Below are 20,757 nucleotides of genomic sequence, written 5' to 3'. Positions count from 1 at the left end.
CCAGATTAAGTCGTCTGTTAAAAAATTCGGTGAAATAAACAGTTTTCAGACATTTGAAAAAAATCATTTATCCGTAATACTTTATAAATGTTTATATACACAAATGATAACAATTTTTAGGGTTTAAACGTGTTATTAATGATGAAAATAGTGTAAACGTATTATAATATAATAAAATCCATAAACTTAAGATTGTTCCGAATCTTAAAATATACAACGCAATATTATACACATTATTAATTGTATGACGTCTTTAGTGCGTATATGTCAAAGAAACATTTCCTCAATTCTACATTATTATATTTTCAAAACTAAAAATTACAAGCCAAAATTCTTGATGTATGGGTTTTCATACAGAAAATATCAAATAAATATCACCAATATATACATTTGTCTATATACCTTACGAATCGTATACACATTTAAAACATAATAAACACTAACACGATTAAAATATATAACAGATTACATAATATTTTTATTTTATTATAATATTGTATAATTATCGAATCATAAAACATTTAACCAGTATATTATAATGTAGGTTTCGTCAGACATATTAATTAAATTATAAAACACCATGACATTATAGTGCACAATGACGAAATATTTAATGTTAAACGGTGTCTTAGAAATTATTAAAAGCTATATCCATAATCAAAAAATGTATTTACAATGTTGATTTTTTGTCATTATTAATTTGTTATCGTCATTATCATTAATATTATTTTTGTTTTTCGTACAATAATACAGTTATTACAATAAATCCGGAGCGATTTTCGATTTGAAACGCACTCACGGTCGCACACCAATAATATTGTGCTCTCAATTTGTATTGAAGTTGAGGAACATCACTAAGGACGGTATGAGTATCCATATGGATGGACAGCTAAGCATGTTCAGACTTCTTCCGTGTCCGTGTTGCATGGCCGCTGGGTTCTCACCTGAAACAACAAGAAATGCGTCCTCAGTTACAACGTGGTCGATTGTTCAAGTGTGGTACAACAATACAATGTGTTCTATACCATAGGTATGGTTGAGTACTAATTATCATGTGCACCGACACCGCTCGAGAAAACCAAACGAAGCGACCGTCGTAATTATTTTCATACTGATCGGTAGAGACACTTACATAAATAACTATATTATTAGGTATTAAAATATTAAAACTATGCGAGTATGACAGTGGGTAACACAATATATTTTTATGTTCCGGACTCTAGTAAATTTAGGTCATTCGATAAAATCGCAGGCTTGAGAATTCCTAACGAATGATGCGATTGTCGAGCTATAATAACTTTTGATGTATCTTAACACAGTTCTAAGACAAGCCTAAAAAAAATTATATAGGTACTTAATATATTTTTTTAATAATTGACGCTTTTATTTTGTTTCCGTCAACAGAATATTATTAATAAGTAAATTAATAAGTATTTAATTTTTAAGTTTATACGTTTACTTATTTAAATAATACAAATATTGACGCGCGGCATCTAGGATAGGCATTATGTACACAATTCTTTAGTGTGATCCATCGTGTAAGTATGACAATGATATTACGCCTATGTTGGAGCAAACATGAACAAATAACGCAAACTCGATTAGTTCAGAGTTAAGGCATGGTTTATTGGTATGCACTTTAAACCATAAAATATTGAAGTATTATTATACCAACAACAATGTCGATAGAATATTATATTTCAAATTATTATTGAAAATGAAACCTAATAGGCAATATTTTTGATTTATAACTAAAAAAAAGGAACTTAAATTGAAGTTTATAAATACCTAACAAATTATTTTTAAAACTGTACTGCAGATTAATGATTTGTATGTTTGCATTGTGTACGATTCGTATACCTCAAGTCAATAGACAAAGATCTATTAAGTATATAACCTAATGGTTGTACTAAATAATATTATATTATATAATCTGCGATATTATCATTCATTGTCAAATCTAACTATTAATAACTACCCTACTACTAACTTTATTTACTCTCTTTTAGCTGAACTCATAGCAAATTCATAAAGTATAAGATACTACACTGTTCAATGCCGTGAAAACGTCACAACAAACGATTAGTATAAAATCGTACAATATCAGAAATGCTGAAATCTACAAAACTATATTTAAAATATACAGTGTTTATGCATTATTAAAATGTTCATAGTAGTAATGAATCATGACGATATTATATTTTATTTTTTTAATATGAAAATAATTGACGTAGGTAATTTATGTGTGGCTTGTGCATGTCCAAGCGGAATTAAAAATCGAAATTTAGCACCTGCTTTTTAAACCAGTTAATGAACATTTATCGTCAGTTGACTGACTGTCAAGAACCACTGATCTTATAGTGATAACGAATAGTAACTGTTGGGAACTGCACATTCCAATGAAAAAATGAACACGACCAGTGAACCTAGCTAATGGCTTCGTTTGGGCCGTAAAATAAACCATACTATTGTTTTTCCCTAACCCAGTGAAAGATTAAATTACGCCACCAGTCACGCTAACAAACCGGACATTGTCCGAACCATCGTGGTTCAAAAATGAACAAAATAGATCTCGGAGAAATAGAGTAACAAGAATTTTGTCTCAAGATTAAAAAAATGTGTAAAAAAAAACAAGACATTTTTTAGCGAGATAAATGTGACTTGTCGTCCCAGTCTTCCGGTCTCCTGGGATGGTTTAACCTAAACGCGTTCAAGATATATTTATGATGTTCGATTCGCTATAACTTTTTCCCGAAACGCCACTGTAGTTGTACTTTACTACGTATGTAGGAGGTACCTCTTATACTTGCGAGTAAACGTAAGCCGGTTCTATTAATCCAAATGATTGCGACGCACTGAACATATAATATCGAATACTTACTACTAACTAGTAACTATAATATACTACTTACGGGTATAATATAGTATACACTATATTCTATTATCATCATTATTAAAATACAGACATAATAATTTATATATTTCCTTCGCGATTTATTTATCAGCTATAGTTGGGATTTAGGCTAGTCTTGCGTTTTGTATCTAACACATTATTATTTTTTGATTTAAGATTAAATATTAAGACTGTCAAGGTTACCATTAATTTTAAATAGCTTTTCTTACTATCATAACCACAGAAAGAAAATTCGTTAGGATTTAAGGATGAGGATAATTTTTTTTAAATAAAGATTACATTTAAACAGGTAAATTAATTCACATACCAATGTTGTAAAATGCTGTATATATTAAGTGTTTCCTTTATCATAAAATATGTTATGTATATAACTGTTGAGCAATAAACAAAAATATTAAATAATATATTAATATTATACAAATGACAACTTATAAGAAACCAACATAAGATCTTTCTATTACAAGGAAAAATAAAAATGTGATTAACTTTCGACTTTCTACTGAATGGGTATTTCAAATCATATAAAATGTTTTTATATCGGGTACGGGTTTGGATAGATATAAACACTAACTGTTAACTCCAGAAACGGAGAACATTATTTCTAAGTGATGCAAACAGAATCCAATTCATAAATGATACTTTAATATTAAATTGGAAATCAGAATTATTTGAGACCCTTCAATCTTCAGCTTTGAATTATATAGGTTAGGTTAGGCTATATACATCGAATTCCTTTCACATATTATTATTTATACACAAATGGTACACATATTTAATATTGTATACATTCCCCACTCCAGGCGTTTAAAGATTCCAGAGATTTTCTTGACAAGCAGCAGTAGTATATTTTGCGGGAAAACGATATTGGTATTGGTTATCAAAGTTCTAAAATTACTTTCAAGAAATGTAAGCGATTGTCAATATTAATATTTTGCCGAGTTGACAATAAATATTACTGTATTCGAATTCACATTTCGCAGCGTAATGGCGAGAAAACTTTTTTCAGATTACTTTTTGAATACGTTGCGCGATCAAATTCTACCTATTCGGAGATACTGTTGGTGTATCAAACTTAGTAACTTATTCATTTAATATAAATCACCGACAAACGATCGCTGCTTATGAAGCGATTTTACCGTTCTTCTAAGATAAACAAGGAATCGTTTAAACCAATATTGATTGTATTAGACGGTTCGTATAAGCCAATGGCTGTTTAGTGCTAATCGACCAAAATTTAGACCCTTGAAATTTTTTTCACATTATTCACGCTGCACTTCTTTTTGTCGAAAATTGAATTTTTTGTTGCTAGCTGTTAGCTTTTTTAATTATATTCTTAATTTTAAATGATATGGTATCATGTTTCATAATATAATGTACTACTATCACAATGCAAACTACTGGTTTACATAGATTTTCGACGATCATTCAGTTTGGCATAAACCTACTCTTCCTTGTACCAGAACAAATGTTTAATATGTTGAACTTTGTATAACAACAATGTATTTATTGAAATGGTTTAGACAAAGTGATATCATAACTAATGTGTATACATACTGTATGCACATTAATTATTATTTATTACAATAGCAACTTTAAAACTCATACCAATTGTTACTCATAGCTCTATTGTAATGGAATGTTCATAATATTGTATTATTTGTATTACATTTTATACATTAGTATTAAATATTAAATTATCACGAACGCACTTAATTTAATATTGTTATTATGTAAATAACTCAAATAGGATATGTGATTGAAGAAGAGAATAGTCACAACATTACAACAATAATAACAAATAATAATTTAATTTTTAATTTTGTATTTATTAAAAAAATTATATTAATAGGTATTTGCAGTTTCTATTGTTCTATATTGTCTGTATAAATTATTAAACAATTAAACCTGGAATGGTTTTCAATGTGTTGGTCATCATTAAAATTGATCACTTTAGATTGAAAATTACTCAATAATAAAAGTTAACTACTTATGTTTTATAAATACTACATATGAAAACAATAATCAAATTAAAGTCTGAATATATAATTTAATAATTAATAACAGAATCAAGATATAATACTATACGAGATAAATGGTATTTTGTCTTTAAAAATATATATCACAGAAATCGTATATTTGCATGATTATTATAATATATTATACATTTAAATATTAGAGGTAGGTATTTATAAAAAATCAACTACAAAATGTAAAACCATGCAACTGATAAAAAAAGTAGTGAATATGGATGCACAAGATGTATAAAATATATTATAATATAATACAATTAACAGTAATGATTAGTACTACATAGTGTATATTACACTTTAAATTAAAATGTCTATTAAAATAATTGTGCATTTGGATTTTTTATATTTTATAACTAGCAATTATTTCCAAATTTTTATAATGTTGTCAAAATTTAAAGACGAAATACTCCCATTAGTTTTTAATATTTTGAAATCGCTGTAAAAAAAATATGAGGAATCTACTTTACGATTTGCAAGCTTGTTTCTAATAAACAAAATTTAAATGTTTATAAATAGAACGAAAATAGTCCGCAAAATATATCGCAAATTATATTCATGTTTATAAAATGCTATTACAACTGTTTAGTACGAATTTAAAATCTCAACGGTTATACATTTTTGAATAACAACAAAAGAAGAGAATTGGTTTTTATTCGATATTTCCAATTTTTCCGTAATTTCATTTTTGTTTTTCCTGATCATTGAAAAGTACATGGAATTGTTATCCAAGTTACTACTAGAAGCTATCCATGAAGTCGAGAATTTGTAAATTTTAACTGCTTCAAAAGGACACAGAGCATTATAAATTAAAAAAAACCCACATGACTTTAAAACCAATACGTTCATCGCTGCGCTCAGAACCTAAAATCTACGTCACAATTTATTTAAGAGTTGTTGCAAATATCATACCCCCAAGAGACATGGTAATACAACGTGCGTTTGTTTTTATTATTATTATTGTTATTTGTTAGTATTATTATTTTATACGAACTGCCTACTCAATATTTTAGAATATTTTATAGTTTTGAAGTATTTATTTGCTTTATCCGACTGCTCGAAGTAGAGTAGGTAGTAATGCAATGTGTTTGCTAAGCAATTTTACGTCTCGACAATTCGCTTAAACTACTCATCTGATTTTTACCAAACAAAAACTAATACAATTCACGGGGCCTCGTGGGAGCGATTTGTGCTTGGTTATTCCCTCAAGGGAAATATTTTACGAACAAAATGAGGAGTAAAAATAATGTATTTTGTACGATGATTGTTGTTACCACTTTTTGTCTAAGCTACTCCAACGCTTATGTCACAACAAAAAGTAATAATATGATAGTTGAGGGCACTGAACATGTATAATATGTAAGTAATAATGTGACGCACAAAGTCAACATTCAACAATATATTATATGGATCACATAGGTATTCTAAATTTGTCTTCGTCTGTTAAAAACATAATAAATTATAAATCACATTAAAAGATGATATTTTGTGTGTGTGAATGTATTTATTTATTTATTTATAATTTAGTGATGTAAAATATGGAATATCAACTATCGACACGTGTCGCCCATAACACATTTAATTTTACTTTTAATAATAATCGTTTTCATTGTTGTAACGCCTTAATCATCTTCACCATCATGATTGAATCAATACTAATAGTTATTCGGTAGAAATAAGTACGTTGTAACAATTGATGAACACCGTCCATTGTTTCTCAAATTAGATTTCAAATTTTTGGAAACATCTTTTACTCTACTTTTACTCTTTTATTAGGTATTTAATATGATACAAAAATAATGAAGCACGAAAAAAAAAATATAAATAAAATATGATGTCTATATAAATTGATATTTATTATTTAATTATAAAATGTCTTTGCAAATGTTCTCGAGAACAACCAAAATGCTTAAACTTATGTTATATTTAACATTTAACACGCGGGTATATTCTGAATAGTTTTTTTTTCTTACGTATTTAAAAAGAATGAAAAACATAAAATAAGTAATACCGATAAAATGTATTTGTGTCTATAATAGGAGTTTTTAATAATTAATTAAAATATAAATGTTTCACTGAATGTACCTACAATTTTCATGAGGTAACCAAATTTTTTATTTATATTAACTTTTAGATTTAATTATTTATTTATTTATTTATTTTTATTAGAATTGAGGCTTCAACTATTAAGGTCATTAAATGGTACTGAGAGGGGGAGCAGTTGGTTTGAACAAGTGCTGTGTGAGTGTGGCAAGGATTTGTTATTAAACATCCCAGCTGGTCATTACTCACTGGTCACCCATCCGCGAACTAGTAACACCGTTGGGTGCCATATACAACTAAATGTAGATATCGCGTCAATTAAATATTTATGTTATCTTTATTTTTTAATTCAAACAGCATTTGTATTAAAATGTTATTTTACATTATAATATAAAACATTACTCACATTCTTATTAAACAAAATCCCACTCTCGTCAAATAACACGCACACTTCGTACCTTCCTTTTATTCATATCATGTTATTTAAATATTTAATGTCTTAGTGACAAACTATATTAAGTAGTCCAGTTGTATTGTTACGTTTAAGATAATCAACTAATTGTCGAGATATAATAACTTTTGATTAAAACTAATACATTTAGTATTTAAAACATGTAACGTTTCCAAACTTGAAAATAATACAATGAATATTTTATGAGCATACAATATATAACTTGTCAAGTTATGCCATCAATATAATTTAATTGCAATATAATTTATATTTATATTTCTATGTTTTTATATTTTTCGAAATATAGTTTAATTTTGTATCTCAGAAATTAGTCATTAATCAATGAGAAAATAAATGTACATTTGTACTTTTAGATTAGATTTACATATCACTCTCAATGTATATTTTAAAATTATGCAAAACTAAATAAGTAAATATTCGATAGGAATATTATGATACACGCTGTAACTCTTAATTTAATTTGTTTAATGCTGTAAAACTTTTTAGTTTCTATTCATGTGCTATGACGTACCTATAACTGAACTTATGAATTCACATAAATCATTGTTATTGCCGTTAAATTATTATCTGAATCACCACATACATACAAAACAAAAGACAGAACATCCCGAGTTTAAACCAAAGGATATGATAACTAATTTATAAAAGTTACAATATTTTTGAAAATAGTTTATAATTACATTCCTAAAAACTTCTACTACATGCGTTTAATCCCCATACTTATCAAGAATTCGAAAAAGTATAAAACACCGAATCTAATGACAAGGTGATTGTCAGATATCCAACAATAACTACTTTTGAAATTGGATTTGTTTTTCGATGTAACAAAACTTTCGTACATTCAATCTATTTAACGCTGTTCGAAATAACAATATTATGCTTTTGTAACATGATGCAGTGTGATATTGAATTAAATAATACTAAATAGGTACACGTTAAAAGAAATTTATTTCGATAAAATGTGTACACTTAAACATGTATTGTGCAAATCACAATGTACATAGTACATGTGCATTATACAATGGATAATATGCAAAAGTCATGTTGGCGCTATACCTATACAACAACAACAATGATTTTTTAAATATTTACAAATTGCGTTGCATTTCCAATATTTATGAAAAGAATCGGATTTAATAGACTTCCCTGTCCCTCAGACATATAAATAAATTATTATTGTAAATACTAGGCATAGTTATACAGGATAAACAGTTCGAAAATCGTTTATGATAATAATGTTGCAAATAATTCCAAATAAAAATATAGCAAACCAATATAATTTTACATGAAGTTGAATTCATCGATGGTATGTGTGCTAACACAACACTAATATCAGTTGGACGTTGGACCTATTCGATCCAAAGGTCGATTGGGTGTTGGATAAGCTAACAGATTTTGTGAAATGACACTGTTTTGATCACGGGTACAATACACATAAGCTGATTAACAAAAAGTAATACCTATTGATTAGCAGAAGATTAGACGTTTGGCTAACCTAACATATTATACCAGTCTTTTACAAGGCTCAAAATTAGAGTAAACTAAAACATAAGCATACTGACGAAGATTATTCAGGAGTCTACTGATCGATACAAAAGAAAACGATTCTATAGACCAGCTGTTGTACATATGTTTCCACCAAAATGAATAATTCATAAAATTCAAACAGCATTATTCGATGAGCCTTAACTGTTGAAGTAAACTTAATTATTTTTATTCCATATTTTATAGATACTTATGAAGAATTTTTAAAATATTTTTAACAGATTAATGTGGGTACCTAAAATCTATTGACTTTATTTTATGTATTTAATAAAAAAATGTATGACATTTTCAGATATTTTTTCCCGATTTCCGCAATTAACTGTTCCCGTGATATGAAATAATACCAGTTGACAGTCACATTAATTTGTTACCTAATTTATTCTTACACATATTCGTTAATATATTTTATTATTATTAGACGATGGTCGAGATTGGAGGTGCATTTAATAGATACAGTTTGTTATTATGAATGATAAGGTATTTTGAGTACCTAACAATTTTATTAATTATTACAGTTTAGTTGTTTAGTATTTTCATATAAATATTCTACATTATTTTTTTTTCATTAAGTATAGATATCTAAACCTAACGCAATTGAAGGTTGTGTTTTTTCTAACTTGTTTATTTTATAATTTCGGTTTGCCTCGGTGTAGGTATTTAAAAAATACTTTTCCAAAAACAGTATTTTTGTTTTGTTGTCAGTAACATAGAGATGAGAAGCAAAAAAAAAAATTAACGCCAAGTTTGGCATGATACAATGAATGAAAAAAAAAATGCATGGTAAAATAAAATTTTGTATCGTTAATAGAATATTGTTATCAAGTTTTGTAACACTGTGCGAGGCAAAATAATCAACAAATAAATATATTTACTTACATTTCTATCTTAATTATAAGAAAATAAACCATTTAACTTAAATTTAAAATATTATTTTATTTGTTTAAATATAACTGTATAGATATTTTAATATTATGCTAAATTGATTTTTGAATTAAAATTATTATAAACCTTTTCTTATGATAGCTATATTACATCATAAAACATAGATGACTATAGAAAAAAAATCAATAAGTAAGTAGAGTAAAATACCTAATGTAAACCATTTTCAATTGAAATGTAAATATTTTAATACCCACAAAACATTTCTGAAATTCAAATTAATTCTAACAAACATTTTAAAAGTTCGATGTTTACTATAATTTAAGGTAGTCTAAATAATAGCTCTGAAAATTGAATCGTTTATTTAGTAATTCACTAATATTTAATTTTAACATATCTTAATTTCAAATTATAATAACTTTAAAATATGTTTACATTCAAATTAAATTTAGGGCATTGGCCCTAGTGTAGTAAGTACGTTAATTTATTATCTCATAAGAAAAACTACTTTTGAGGGGTTCACCGTGTTCAGTAGGCATACAATGTACGGCGTGCTTGTTATTTTATCGAAGTCAGCGCTTTCTTACGTTTGTTTTAATGTTCTCACTTTTTTTCAAGTTTTCTATAAAAGCACAAAATGTGTTTAATGCACAATCTATAAATGTGCTGTATGAAACTTTTTAAGTTTTTAACTGATGCAATATATTATTTTCTCAGAAAAGAAGCGTTTATAAAAAGCCTAGAGCTTTGTAAAGCCGATAGTTTCCCTCGTTCTAACCTTAATATAAAAATAAATGCCTGCAGCTAAATTAAAATATGAATTACCAAGATCGTTCAAACTTCTTTTACAAAGGGTAAAAAATATTAAATAATGAAATGACATACCAAATAATTTATTTGTAACACAATAAATTGCTGAAAAGAAAAAAAATCTAATCGTAAAAATTCCAATCTCTTTGTATATTATCTAGAGTCCATACAATATACAGTATATAACTACACTTAAAAGTAGAAATATTATAAGATTGCAGATGGTTGTTAGTTAATGAAAATTTCAACAATTATTAATTTCAATAAAATGCAATAAATAATTGAATACTTGGAAAATAAATGCTTTGTGAATTTCAATTAAAATCTTATTATATTTCATAAATACTTAAGACACTTTTACAATTCTTTTATTTTAGAAAATCTATAGACAATAATAATATTTAGAAGTAACATGGTCATTGTTAATTTTATTTTTCACTGTAATAAATTGCAGCTAGATTAAAATCTCGTAATCATTAAAAAAAATTCAGTTATCTAAATGTTATTTGAAAAAATTATATAAGCAGTAAGGGATAAACAGCACTTCTTAAGAATTAAATAATATACTTATAAACAAAAACTAAAAACAAAAATATACAAACGATTTTTGAGATTCTTATAAATAGTATAATGTAGTTGATACATATAACCTAGGTAGTAGTATCTCACATATCAATATTAGACCTCATAATATTTACCGAGAACATTTAGGTATTTATTTATCTCACTGAAACAATTAAAGACACGATGGTCGCCCATTATGATGAATATTCTACGTTTCTATAAAAGTTGAACACTGCGTATATGTTAATAGTCAAATTAAATTTCTAATTTTGTACACTTTTACTGTAAAAACATTTGTTTAAATCACTTTTCAATTAAGGCTATGCTTATAAAAAGTAAACGAAATAAAGACATGGTGGTTATTAATCAAAATAATAGCATACATTTCGCTTCGAAAAACGTAAGCAAAGATACAATTTGTTGGCGATTTGTAAGACTTTTGTATTCGGTTATTTTATACACGTATAATTCTAAAATGGTGAACGAAAAGAACATTTTAAACTTTGACCAAATTTGAATTTTCATAATCATAATTCATTTAGTGATACAGAAATAAATCGTTTAATAGTTTCTGTAAAATAACGAATTGTAATATACATTTTTAAATAATTCGCTATGGATTTCAAATATTATTTATAAGCCATCGGTACCTTAATTTAAAATTACTAAAATGTCTTTGGTTGAATCGGGTATCTGGGTAAAATGAGAAAGGTCAAGTTCGGACGAAATGGGTAATACCCCAAGATTTATTTATCCGTAGGAAATTAATGGAAAAATAAAAAATTGCCACTTTCAAATACCATCCGAATGCAATTACTTATCGATGTATGTATAAATCGAATAATATATATTTAATATTAATATATACATGCAACTTTTTGGTACTTTCATCCACCCACTAGAAACAAACTGTACCGTGACAAAGTAAAAAATAAAACATCCTAAATAATCACTTCATTTAATTTATATTTTCTTGTTTAATATTTTATAACCTTAAAACATATTAATTAAATATATGTTTTGAATGACAATTAATGGGTTTTGTAACAGTACCTATGTTGAATGTATGAATGTATCCTGAATTTCTCGAAAACGTATTTTAATATTTAATTGTATACATTTTAAATACTGAGGACTAGGGTGTAGAAGAAGAACCTTGAATTCTTCTGTAATTGTATTTTGAGTCTCAACTGTTAGAATAATAAAATTCCAATCAATAATGAATTTTTTTTACATGTTTGTCTATAAAAAATGTGTGTTAAGATCCTAAAACGTAAAAAAATCCATTCAAGTATAAAATGTAACAAAACACAAGATAGCAATATTTCAATACACCATTCATTCATACATGACTCCATAATTTCAAATACAAATTGCTACATTGTAGAAAAAACACTTTTTTAAAAACATTATTTAAGCAGCCTTAAGGAAACATAATATGTTTTAGGTGTATTTGTTGTATATTTCAACTACCACGAATTGCAAATATCACACTTCCAATGCGACACGAGAAATACGTTGCTAAAATATTTCTTAAACTTTTTACATTTAATAATATTGAAAAGAATAAGCGTTTACGACATTTTTATAATGTGAATTCACAACATCAAACACATGTAACGCTATAATATTAACATGTGTATTGTGTACCTATAATGCTTTTTGGGAGATTTATATATTTACATGATAATCTATCCCTTATCGAATATTTTGCAGGTTTAATATGAGTCAAAAATCAAATTTTTCACTAAAAAACTGCCTACAGAAGTTTGTACAAAATACATCTTTCCTGTCTGCTTAAAACGATCACAGAGTTAACTAAAAATGTGAACGTTTTTCATTTAAAATTATGTAAGTAATCGATACAATTTCTTAACAAATAATAAATTATCAAAAATTGTTATGATACCAATAAACATTTATTTTTTCACACAAAACGGGTGGTTTTCTTTTGTGCCAAATTCTTAAAACCACATATCGTTTTTGTGAATTTATATTTTATATATTATTTATATAATTTGAGCAAGATTTATAAGAACAGAGAACACATAATATTTTGCACTCAAGCAAAATATATTATGTTATATCGTTAGGCTAAAATATATATGGATAGCTAACACATTTCTCTCTTCAATACGTTTTCATTTCCATCTAAGACTTAGGACTCCTTGTAAATCTTAACTAGTATATTTAAAAATGTTTTTTAGGCACGAGTTTTGATTTAATGTGCTGTCATTTATTCAAAATATATCATAGTTAATTAAAATATCTTGAAATATCCAACTTACAAACACATATTTTAATTTTCTTAATTTTAAACGGTTGTTTCTGAAATTGGTTGTTAAAATTTGATATGTTGCGCTTGTGGCAGAGTGAGGGAACAAATAGTATAAAAAAAGTCTTCTTAAATATAAGTTAGCCCAAACGATTGGTTAATTGCTTTCCCAAATTATGTTTGAATAATTTTAGTACATTTTGAGTGGTTCACCAAACGAACTCAACCCCAAAAAATCATTTATGAGTTATGTTCTATTCCATAACAAATGTTGGTCTTAACTATCAAACTTCTAGCTGGCACTGCCCTTTCGCCTGTGCCTATGCCATTGTTTTCATCATAATTCCATTAGCCCTACTTCTTGAATAGTACTATTCTTCCCTTGTTATGTTATTATAAATCATCTGAGTAAAGGTAACTGGTATTTTATTTTCACCTTCTATTTTCTTCATCAAAATATAAAATTCCATGTAGATATCATTATTAACAGGCGATAAACTATTCTTGTATGTTCTAAACTATTTTATAACCACGTTTAAAATTGCTATATTGTGCAAAAAATATTACAGAATCGGTGTTTGTTTTTTAAGCATTGTTGTAGTGGCATTTTAAATAAAACTAATGCTCTAAATTGTATACAGTTAAACATTGATTATCAATGTACATGAGCAAAATGTTCTCAATGCTAAATGGTAGAAAATCAGTGAATAATAAATTATCATTATTTTAATGATGGTTTTCGATAAAACGTTATTAACAATTTTAAATGACCTGTATAAATTATATCAGTCGATTATAATAATAACATGATAATTGCTATTGTTAAAATTGTGCAAATTCTTAAAAACCAGTATTAATATTTATTGGTATTAAATAATTGTACATAAATTATTGTTTTTAAAAACTAATAGGTTTTAATATTATACAAAAAATAGTCAATCAAGTTGAAACTTAATAAGTAATAATGAGTAATGACATCAGCTGTTTATATTTTATGAGTAATATCAGTTGTACATATTAACAATTATTATAGGTAGGTAATGAATTATTAGTTCAATAAACCATGATTATTAATCATCATTCATTATTATCCATCTCCTACTCAATCGTATAAAACATATGGTAGATATCCAGCTATACGTTTACATTAAGGACGTCGGTAGTTGAGATGTACTACACGGAGTATTTTTATAACTAGGTACTACACTCATCGATTATAATTTTTTTTTTTCGATGAGCTATTCGATTTGATTCTTCAAAAATTTTCCATAGCAGATAGCTTTAACTTTTAATATTTGACCCATGCATGAGACTCTTTACAGAATTTGTTTAATCATTTGAAATAATTACATTTGTCAACTGTAAGCTCATCTATGTGCATGTGAGTATGGTTGTTAGACTTTGAAACAATAACGGCAATTCTACTAGATCAGAGATAGTTAGTAAGGTTATGTTTATCCTTGGTCCGAATATTTACCCGTTTGACCATCCAAAATGAAAATTGAAATGTAGTCTGTGGCCTGTGCATTTAATTAGCCCAACGAGAGAATCGGAGAAGGTTATTGTTGTTTATACTTCGCATCTTGCCAATAACAATATCAAATATTTACAAGACCTTTAAGTTTGGAGTCTACCCTCTTTACTTTATTGATTGTGATGTTTGTGTGGATGTGTATGTATGTATCTATTATATATAATATTATATATATATCTACTCAGCCACATGTATTAATAAAAAGGATTACTGCTTCCGGGGACTGGCCACGGGTTATTATAGCTGACCTACCACAATTAATCATACGACTCCGGTTTAATATTTCAAAAATATCCCTCACATACCGCATGACCCTTTTATGATGCCACTTACGACGCTTCTAATATCCGAAGCGCCGTAATGCAACCTCCCTGAAAGGAGATTCCATATTTGTATTGTGATTTGCGAGACCGTAAACATGTAAGTTTATTTGCGTTATATGGCTGATGTTCTTCCAAATTAATCATATTGTTTAAAGAATACAGCAGCAGCAGACAGCAGCCGACATATACTAAAAAACCATTATTATGTTTTGTTATTTGAAATTGTTCAAATGGTTCTATAACAGAATTTAAAGGGACCTATTTCGTTAAAGTATTAAACACTCAAAAATACATCGACATAATATTTTATTATTTTTCAAATAAAACTAAATTAATTTAATTAAAACAATAAAATTATCTTAAGAAGATATCATACCCGCATGACGTGTCATCTAAAATGGATTTTTATAAGATTTTATAAAATGTATTATGTCTTGCCTATGCGTCAATAAGATTCAAAGATGAAGATTATATTATATCATACGGGTACTAAGTCCTCCTAATTTTATATATCAAACAAAATACGACTCATAATATTCATTAAATTTTTAAATGGTTTATTTACTTTTTTTGTAAATATTGATTATAATAATGAGCAAGTTAATCATTCTAAAAATATTTTATTTTATTTAATAACCACAATTTAATTCTTTAAATATTTGTGTGTGTTTAACAATTGCTTCTACCAATACTATAAATTGCACATTATATTATTAAAATTTAAGCTTATCTATTTAGTACATACTGCATTTTACTCATACTCATTTTTTTTTTTTAGTTTAAGTGATTTCTGTTTCTATTTTCTCCATTATAATTTATCTAATACCCAATATTTGGTAGAAACGTGGATCACTTTCATTTGAACTGTAAACGAATATCAATACATTTATTTGTCTAGTGGAATTATAATAAGCACTCAAGTAGTCAAATTAATACTATATAATCATTAATCATATTATATAAATAAAATAAAAATAATAAGCCAAATTTGTTTTTATCGAAACAATAGGAGTAAATAAAAATATGATCTAGGTACAATAATATAATAATATAGTGAATGAGAGAATACGGTTAATGAGAAAAATGTCTAAGAGACTCTAGGATATAATGTAACGTATAGGTACATGCGCTGGAAATGGACGTCCGAATTCGATTTAGACCTGACTAACTTTTAATTCGATATCCATCATTCTGTACGAAAAACTTTCCACGGAAGCCGCTTAAGGTGGTGAAAGCAGCAGCGGTGTCACATATGTTCCAAGACAGCTGGCAGAAGGCTCCGGGGGTGAAGAGTTAGATTCAAATCTGATTGAAAGTGAAACTATTACCTAAAGCAGTATATATAATCCCCAAGGGGATCCACCGGAATCAATTACGAAGGTCATAATACGGATGCGTTCGGCAAAATTCTATTAAATGTATTATACATAGTGATTCACCAAGCATACTCAGTTTCTCACCCCTTCCAATTATTAAACCATTATTATTGGAATTAAACAAATTCTGATTTATAACATTTTTAAATATTGGTTCTCGAGGATCCTAGTTTCAAAAGTAGTATACCTAAGAGTATACCAACACACTTTTTTTAAACATTTTAAATGTGAATTGTTAAATAAATTCACTTTTTAAATTGTTTATGTTTCTTAATCAAAATTAGGATGAGTCATTTTTGAGTCCCTGTGTTTTAAGAATAATAGTACTAATATAGGTTTTACACTCAGACAAATCTCGAAAATTATAAAATGTTAATAGATTGATATTAATTAAATATAATTTTCAAATCATCATAGCTCTCTTACCTTCCAACCGTCTTATCATGAACCTATTATTCTTAGTATCTACACAAACATGAATAACTCAGAAACTACTAGTTCAAATTTTCATGTGGATATGTAGATAGATCAATATTTTCACAAAATATTTTTCTTTACAATTCAGATTAAAAAATAATGTTATCGTTTGAAAAAATAAATAAATTTGTATCGTCCCATTATGACACAACTTTTAAATCACACACGAATTAAAACTATTTTTAAAAAAGATGGTGCCTAATTAAAAATTCTAAAATTCTACATTTGAATAAATGTATTATTGAAGGAAAATAGTATTATAGTGGTAAACATACTTTGTGAATCATCCTGTATGTACAATGTACATGCCTACTATACATAAATGTGTGTGTGGACGCATTCAGTTTCTTCGATAATTATTCGTAACGACACCGAGTTAAGTCCGTCCGAGTGATAATTCTGCACACACGAGTATACTACTCAGACGACTTGCGGAGCTCCTTTTCACCGCCGAACGCTCGCGCTTACGAGAAAGGGCCTAATCCGATCGGTGCCATGTTTTGTCCCGTGGTTAATCCTCAACCCAAAAAGGTAACGCGGTTTTTGGCTGGTGCACCCCCCCCCCCCTCTCCGCCCCACGACCTGCGAAGACGACCGTATATTATTATTATATGTGTACAGTGTACACGTATGGCGCGAATACGCCGTGTTTGAGAGATTAGAAAATAGGGGTTGGGTATATAGCCGGTATCCATTGTAAGCGTGTGTGCTCGCTCGAACAAACTGGCTTCGTTCATTTATCAATGCCATCATCCATTCACGAGCACACTCTCTTCCGCACACCCGACCAGCCGTCCGTGAGAGCGGGAGGGGGTGCTTTCCGGGTTTCGGTAAATTCGCCAGAGCTACCCCATCAGTCACACGCCAAACAGATTTGGTTCTCGTAGTTTAGGAGTCGTGTGTGAGCGCGCACGTGTCCTCCTTGGCGTCGACCGTCGCACGCCCTGCGATGACGGTCTCGAACCTATCGGGTGAAAAGAGAAATATTGCCAAAAGAATAACCAGATGAAAAAAAAACGTTTAACTGTACCACGAAAACGATTCATAACTAGTTAGGGCTTTAATCGCGGTCACAATCTATATCGTCCCGTTTACGAAACGTGAGGGATTACGAATGACGATAAGCAATTTCAGCCATAACTGAAGACAGGAATCGCAGGAATCAGATCCACTAAAAATATCGCATTGTTATTTTTACATGGATTAACGGTTAATATCAGGCTAATAATTTATATTAGTAAGCGAGTCCCTAAGTACCTATATTAGTACTTGGGACTTTGGGAGTTCGATGGATTTCAAAATTTATAATAGGTAGGTGTACTATACATAATAATATGAATAAATTATGATACTATCAAGGCGTCACGAAAACACCCACATCGCATAATTTTAATACTGTGTAAACTAGTTTGAAGGCTCCATTTATTGACTGTCTACGTTTTTTTATAAAAAGATGTTTAATTTTTTTTATATTTATAGTATTATAAACAATTATAGTTATGACCGATAATTTGCTTCTGTTCAGAAAATAATAAATTATACATTGTACATCACATTCTATGCGCACAATTAAAATAATGCTGTCCATGGAACTCTGTACTTAGGTATTCATTTAATAATTTCTTCAATGCCTACCCATATAATGTGCATGTCCCTTACATAGAATTATGTCAATTATGTAAAATAAAATATAACTTGTCCAGACAATATTTGAGCAGAGTGATAATAATAAAACTAAAAATACAATTTTACCGGTTTGTCGAACACATTTTTAGACAAAAATTAATTAAACCATAATAAAGTTTCAACAAAAGTATACAATCTACATTAAGTGTTAAGTTCCAAAACCATATTATTTTATTGTTAATTACGGAATGAGTTAAACAGTCAATACTATGAGTACAAATTAATTCCTGATAAAAATCACATATATATCATACATTATTGTAATTTGAAATATGAATTAATCAACTTCTAAAGATTTTTAAAAAACCAATTTCTGTTGTGAATATTAATAAAAGAAAATTAATATAATTTTTATAAAATATATATTATGTATTACCATATCAAAGGAAATTAATGTAATTGTTGTTCTTCGTTATGCCTGTAGCGTGCCTACTGTAGCACCACCCTGTACTTTCCTATTGTATTACAGCGATGATCACTTATCGCAATTTCAAAAATGGTTCGCAACACTTGGTCATGTCGTTTTGGATACTTATTTGAAACATATATAAAAATAAATCATGTTTTAAATATTTATATCTTGTTTCAGAATCGCAGTAGCAAAAAAAATCCCACAGCGGATCACAAAATAATGTTCTTATCTTTAATATTTTATTATAGGCTGATTTATTCTCATACTTTACCAGTGCACAAAGTTTTTATAGTGGTGGTAGTGGTGGAAGTTAAATTTGCGCACTCTATATTATACAAAGATAATAAACAGAACTTGCCATCCTTTTAATTTATATTTCCTCTTGTAGATTTAATTTTAATCTAGACATAACTATGAACCGTTTCGTGAAAAACGCAAAAAATATACTTCCAACAAAAAAAATTAATGAGAATTATTCTCATACGAATTGATATCACACAATTATTCTGTATAAATAAGTCAAATAATGAAATAAACATCATAAAGAGTAATTAAAACTTTTAAGGAGCCAATATTATGTTTAACCCAAAAATACAATAAAATATTATCTATAATACTAAGGGCAGTCCTTAAATAAAATACTAAATAAATAGTTTAATTTAAATCGATAAAAATCAATTTATCTGTATTCGATATTATAAATGCCTATAATATGGAGCAATGGTTCATAGGTACCTACCATTCATGTTTTATGCACAAATATATATATATATATATATATATATATACATTTATGCATTTTATTCTGATTTGTTGAGAACGACATAGAAACATCAGATATTTAATACGCGTCCACAGTATAAAAACGCATGGTATAATTGTTTGATGGAGAATTTATTTGAACATGCAAGCGGGCTAGTTGTAAACGAGGGGTAGACTAACCATAAGTTCGAATTCCGCTGCATTTTCCGTGAATATCGTCTAGAGACGAGTGAGAGACAGAAATACCGAGTGAAAAAAATGTAGGAGTTTGAACGTTGATTCCATTATCTTTATAATTTCGATTTTCTCACACAAACTGCTCTGTTTATAGCAGCGATTGCTATTTTCGTCATCCATTCTATCGCATACGTTATGGCCTTCAAGGCTTTGTGCTCGGAATTTAATTTAAAACAAAAACTATAATAATATTATTATATGTGACTATATAAAGTTTTATTAACTCACTTAGACGTCTTGTCGCATACGTGTTTATTTAGTATTGTGGGTCGCGCATGATGAAAATGATTTTATCTCGTTTATCGTCCATATTAAAGAAGCGAAAATATTAATTTTTTTTAATACAACATGCAAAGTACGTATGTATTTTATATGTAACATAAATCATTTTTACAGTCAATATCGTAACATATGTATTGCT

The 20,757-nt window shown here is 28.0% G+C and overlaps 1 protein-coding gene across 1 annotated transcript in view; it reads right to left on the bottom strand.

Annotated features, from left to right (window-relative positions):
- Positions 1-510: 510 nt before the first annotated feature.
- The window catches only part of LOC111030309 (hemicentin-2-like), a 312,599-nt gene continuing 292,352 nt past the window's right edge, over positions 511-20,757 (bottom strand). The window contains exon 7 of the mRNA XM_022309733.1: positions 511-944. Within this exon, the coding sequence (XP_022165425.1) occupies positions 826-944 (119 nt within the window). The 3' untranslated portion in view covers positions 511-825. The remainder of the gene's footprint in view (positions 945-20,757) is intronic.

This window comes from Myzus persicae, unplaced genomic scaffold (assembly GCF_001856785.1).
Source record: "Myzus persicae strain clone G006 unplaced genomic scaffold, MPER_G0061.0, whole genome shotgun sequence".
NCBI classification, from domain to species: Eukaryota; Metazoa; Arthropoda; class Insecta; order Hemiptera; family Aphididae; genus Myzus; species Myzus persicae.
This window is presented reverse-complemented; position numbering and strand designations above follow the sequence as displayed.